Source organism: Lathyrus oleraceus, chromosome 1 (assembly GCF_024323335.1).
Source record: "Lathyrus oleraceus cultivar Zhongwan6 chromosome 1, CAAS_Psat_ZW6_1.0, whole genome shotgun sequence".
NCBI lineage: Eukaryota > Viridiplantae > Streptophyta > Magnoliopsida > Fabales > Fabaceae > Lathyrus > Lathyrus oleraceus.
The window spans coordinates 45,381,119-45,386,737 of record NC_066579.1 but is presented as its reverse complement, the minus strand read 5'-3'; the positions used below and the strand labels follow the sequence as shown (position 1 = coordinate 45,386,737).

The 5,619-nt window shown below is 30.8% G+C and overlaps 1 protein-coding gene across 2 annotated transcripts; it reads left to right on the top strand.

The window, feature by feature from the left end:
• Positions 1–1,089: 1,089 nt before the first annotated feature.
• Positions 1,090–3,970, top strand: LOC127097845 (protein Dr1 homolog). Of its 2 annotated transcripts, none has more exons than XM_051036416.1 (6): positions 1,090–1,335; positions 1,418–1,486; positions 1,583–1,672; positions 1,896–1,990; positions 3,041–3,109; positions 3,511–3,970. In XM_051036416.1, the coding sequence occupies exons 2-6, from the start codon at positions 1,432–1,434 to the stop codon at positions 3,667–3,669; spliced, it is 468 nt and encodes a 155-aa protein (XP_050892373.1). In that variant the 5' UTR covers positions 1,090–1,335; positions 1,418–1,431; the 3' UTR covers positions 3,670–3,970. The 2 variants fall into 2 exon arrangements, with proteins under 2 accessions (XP_050892373.1, XP_050892319.1); XM_051036362.1 differs by having other exon boundaries at positions 3,508–3,970.
• The last annotated feature ends 1,649 nt before the right edge of the window (positions 3,971–5,619 follow it).

Below are 5,619 nucleotides of genomic sequence, written 5' to 3'. Positions count from 1 at the left end.
AAGGTATTTTTTTTTAAATATGGATTTAGTAATCAATCATGAGTTTGATGATCTAAATTTTTATTAATAGATTGAAGATTGTTAAAGAAGTATAATCAAATGATATTTTTAATATTTAAATAAAATTTTATTGTAAAAATATTATTTTTTTATTATATATTGTTAAGAGGTTAAAGATAGTGCATTGTCAGTGTAAAAAAATATTACATATACATCAAATCAGAATATTTTATATTGACAAATCATAACATTATTTTAAAAATAAAAGTGTGATGTGGCAGGATACACGTCTCTCATTGGTTGACAGTGTAAAATTATTTTACACTGTCAGTGCATATTCTTTTTTCTCTTTATATAAAAGTAGAATTTAATTGATATATACTGACAGTGTAAAAACTGTCAGTTAATCACAACCACCGATATATTTGAAATGTTTGACTTTTATTTTAAACATTTAAAAAATAATACAAACGGATGATTGTGATGCATTGATAGTGTAAAACTTTTTACATTGACGATGAATAACAATTAATCTCATAAAAGTATATAAATGTGAGTTTAAAATTTTTTTATTTACATTGTTCTATTTGTTTATTATCATTAAAAATACTAATTAATTTATTTTTTAAGTTTAATAAAATAAAATTTTATTTTATCAAATTGAATAAATAATATTTATATAATAATTTAGACAATTAACTTTTCTTCTCATGAGTCACTATCAACATAATATCAATTTTATTTTAATTAATAATTATTTTTTAAAAGATAATATTCTTATTTTTAAATGTCAACTTTTTTTCTTCTTTAGTCTTTCTTTTTCTTTTCTTTTTATATGATTATTTAATAAATTAAATATATATAATAAGAATTTAATAGAAATACACTCATAATATAAAAAGATTTTACACCAATTAATCCTATATAATAATTATTTATTTTATAATTAAATAATTTATTTTAAATTTATTCATATATCTAAATATATTTTATATCCAATTCAATAAATTTACTTTCTGACATCTTACTAGTTATACGGTAAGATGAAAGAGTAAAAAAATGTAGGTGTACAATTGAATTAGTTGAATGGGCCCGGTTTGAATGGACGACGTGCAGAATGAGAGCGTGTTGTAACGCGTTATTGGGTTAGGGCATGACGGAAGCACAAACATTTCCTCTTCTCTTTCGTTCTTATCCATCCAGACTTCAAACCACCAACCCTTTTCTTCTTCTTTTCTTTTTTCATATATTAAATCATCAGCCATGTCCCTTCATCCCCGATCTTCAATCAGTTGATTTCATCTTCCTCCTTTTACTCATCTATTTTTTCAATCGGTTCGTTTCTTTTTCTCTCTCTTTTCCTTTTCTCAGATCTCAATTCCAGATTTGACTAATTCCTCTCTTATTCTCTTTCCAGATCAGCCAAAAAACATGGAACCCATGGACATAGTTGCAAAATCAAAGGAAGATGCGTCGCTTCCTAAAGGTATATATATATTTTTTTATTTTTTATTTTTAATAATTGAATTCTATGTCTCGTAAATTGATTCAATATATTTTATTTTATTTTATTTGTTTACAGCCACGATGACGAAAATTATAAAAGAGATGTTACCACCCGATGTTCGAGTTGCAAGAGATACACAGGATTTGTTGATTGAATGCTGTGTAGGTTAGGTTTTTCACCCCTTTTTACTATTTACCTGATTTTTGTTTTGTTTAATGATCAATTAGCCTAGATTTGTTTCAGTATGTGTATTTACATGAAGTATGATCTTATTGTTTATTTACATGAAGTATGATCTCAACTATAAAGGCGGTTGTTTTGGTATTAGTTTTAATAGTTTGTTCTTCTTACTGACTGAAAATTTGTTGGCTGATTTGTATCATTGTAGAGTTCATAAACCTTATCTCATCAGAGTCAAATGAAGTATGTAACAGAGAGGAAAGAAGGACGATTGCACCTGAGCACGTGTTGAAGGCTTTAGGGGTGGGTATTCATCAAATCACCACACTTATCACTAAATTTTGATTTTGATTTGATTGCATATATTATTTGCTCACTTCTTTGAAGTTCTGTGCATTGATTTGTATCTTTCTCACTATGTAGATATTGTTATTCTTAACTGTTCTCTGTGTTAAGTATCTTGTTTTATTGCAAAACAGATTAAAGCCATTAACAATGATGATGTAGTGGTATTGTACTATGAATATTATTGCATTATTGCAAGAACAGGGGCTCAAATCTCAAATCCCGCCCTTTGTTTTTGGGTGTTATTTGTTTGCAAAAAAAAAAAAAGAGAAAGACTAAAATGTAGCACATCAGAATCAAATATGAACTCTTTTGGATGCATAACAACATACTAACATATGCACCACTTGCAAAGTTTGTATGGACAAGGAAATAATATATATGAATTACATTTAAAGCATAAAATTAATAATTTGGGGGAGCCATGACTCCCACCTGTCATTATCTAAGTGTGATTTGAATGCAGCATGTTCCGTCCCTTCTTGCTTACTGTTTCCTTGTCCTTCCTAAATGCCACCCTCTGATTTGCACTTCATGAAACATTTATACTAATAGATAATCCCTCTTTTCCTTAAACCAGAATTGTTAATGATCTTTCTCTTCAATGTTGTTAAATGGTGGCCATGGCGGATTTTTTATAACTGCTACCGGCAGTTTGTGAAGGGATGTCAGCCATGCCGCCGTCATAAGCCACAATGGTGGTGTGCTTACAGGGCCGATTGTTTTTGCCTATCTCCATATTCTGCATGCCATTTGATAACACTGCTTCCCTTACAACATACTATTGTTTCTTACAAACTGTTGATAAATGATTATAGTAATATTTTGAAAAATAATATGCATCTTGAAAGGTTATTTTTTGTCTGATTTTCTTTTCAATTCCCGAGTTAACATGTTCATAATACAGCATATTTTTGTTATCTAGTGTTATTAACTCATGAAAATGAGATTGTTGATACTACAACATGCTTGTTCTTTTTTTAATTGATTTGCTCACGTTTATATCAGGTTCTTGGATTTGGTGAGTACATTGAGGAGGTTTATGCAGCATATGAACAGCACAAAATGGAGACAGTGGTAAATGTTTAGTATTAACAGACCATGTGCATGTTGAATTGCTTGAACGATATTTTAGACAACTTGGTATAATTTGCGAGTGTCCAGGGGATCGTATCCATTGTGAATATATTGTAGGCTCTAGGCAGACAAAGCCTTACATTGTTAGAGATGAATTCCATTACTCAGACCCACGACTTTATGTTAATTGGGGGATGCATGCATATTCCCAAATTATTTATGGTTTGTCTGGGTGCTGTTTATACAAGTCTAGGCAGGTCCCAATGTGTGAGCTAACCTTACTGTCCCTTCTTTGGTTGGTGAAATTGAATTTTTTGGCTTATGGGTCTCCAGGGGTTTGAAGAGTCATCCATGCTTTTGTGTGAAACTATTTTCTGATATATTTTTTCACCTTGCAGCAGGACTCTATAAAAGGTGCCAAGTGGAGTGGCGCAGCTGAGATGACAGAGGAACAGGCATTAGCAGAGCAGCAAAGGATGTTTGCAGAGGCGCGTGCTAGAATGAATGGTGGGACTATTACTTCAAATCAACCTGATGCTGACCAAAGTTTAGAGAACTAACTTTAGAGTCTTTATTTTCTTGAAGCATAGGCAAGCATCTCTGACTCTTCCCTATGGGTAATTTAGATCGATTTTGCACAACTCATTCACTACTTTGCTGGCCTATTGTGAATGTGCTCCTCATTTGTGTACTATTAGTGTTCCATATTTGTAAGTTAATGTAATTAATTAATGGAGTTCATTCAATCTATTTAGAATTGTATGTAAATTACTTCATTTAGTTGTATCTTCTACACTAATAGCTCTTGGCTTAGTTTTGAAATAGTGAATGTATGAAATTGTAACAGTCTGTTATAATCTATCATTATATGTTATAATTATAATTATTATAACTATATAAAAACTATAATAAAAGGCATAAGGTTTCACAACAGTGAGATTTCCATATGGGCTCATCATTTGTTCCCTCGGTTCATTAATGTCTTTTTGAAGACTAAAATTTTCCGTACTTGTGTATATAAAGTCGATGCTGATCTCTTGTATTCTCTTGCATTGATAATTGGAGAAATGGTAAACTGATCAGGAGTGGATCTTTGTTATAACTCAAAACTCTATTAAATCATATGTGATGGATATGTATAATAAGTGACAGTAGAAAAATTTTAAAACATGAATTGGCTACTATTCGTAATAGTATCATATACTCTTGGACAATTTGTACTACTGAGGGTTATATATGTCTGACAACTATTATGTTGATTATCAACATTTGCCCCATCCCCATCTGAGTTTTCCAAGTAAATTCTTGAATTTGCGGGTGATTGGGAAATAGAAAAGAAGATTTGTTTTCTCTCAATTTAGATAATGCATCAGATAATGATGTTTTGCAAGCTCGTTTGGAAAGAAAACTTGTATCTGGATGTTCCTACAAAAGGAACTCGACTTATTTAATGCTTGGATCTGCTATGAAGAATCAGCGCATACTTGTAAGTCTTATTTTTCATGATGATAATTGTAAGTATTGCCCATTAGAAGAAGACTGGAAAAGATGCAAGAAAATATGTGCATTCTTATTTTTATTTTATGAGACAACAAACTTGATTTTTGGAGTATCTTAAGAAGAAGTTGTATTCTTCTATTCCTGAGTGGATTTGTTTAATTTTGTTGGATTTATAATAGTGACATTGTTGTTATTAATTATGAAATTGAATTTGTTAATTATGTTATTTGTGTTGGATTAGTTTCATAAAATTTGTTAATTTTGATATTGAATTTGTTAATATATATTTGTTAATACTTCAAGTTGCAAAGCTCAAACTCTAGACACAAATGTTGGGTTTGTGTCCCTTCCATAGAAGCATGTGCTCTTCCAAAGATGATAACCACCTTCTAGTGGTGTTTTCCTTTATTAATTTCGTTTGCATCTGTTGTTATTTAATATGGCTTTGACAGGAACACCTAATGAAGAATGAGACTCGGTGAAGAACCGAACATGAAACATTGATACAAGTCACAAACATGTAACATGTAGAAACCAAAACCAAAGAGAAACGGGCGTGTGCTGCATAGTTAATACAAAGAAACATGCATTCTTATCTATGAAGAAACTTGTGTGTGTGCTGCACCTGTTACATATTGTTACAATGATACTGATTTTTCATTTACTCAACAATCCACTCTAATTAAATGTCTTTTCATGGAGAAAACTTGTTTGGAAATTTGAGCAAGGGAGAAGAGGAAGAAGCTGAGTGAAGTTTGAGGAATGCAAGGAGACGTAAGAGGAAGGAAGCGTAATTCTATGATAACCATCCTTTGAAGCGTAATCCTGAAAGGTTATGGTGATGAAGCAAAATGTTGATGAAGTGAGGAAAAAATGGTGCAGCAAAGCAAAGGTGATGATAAAAAGTTCCAAACAAGTCCCACATCATTTTTTAAACACTTATTTAAAGTGTTTATATAGCATAAACAAGCACTATCAAGTATTAACTTGTATAGTTCTTTTGTATTTTA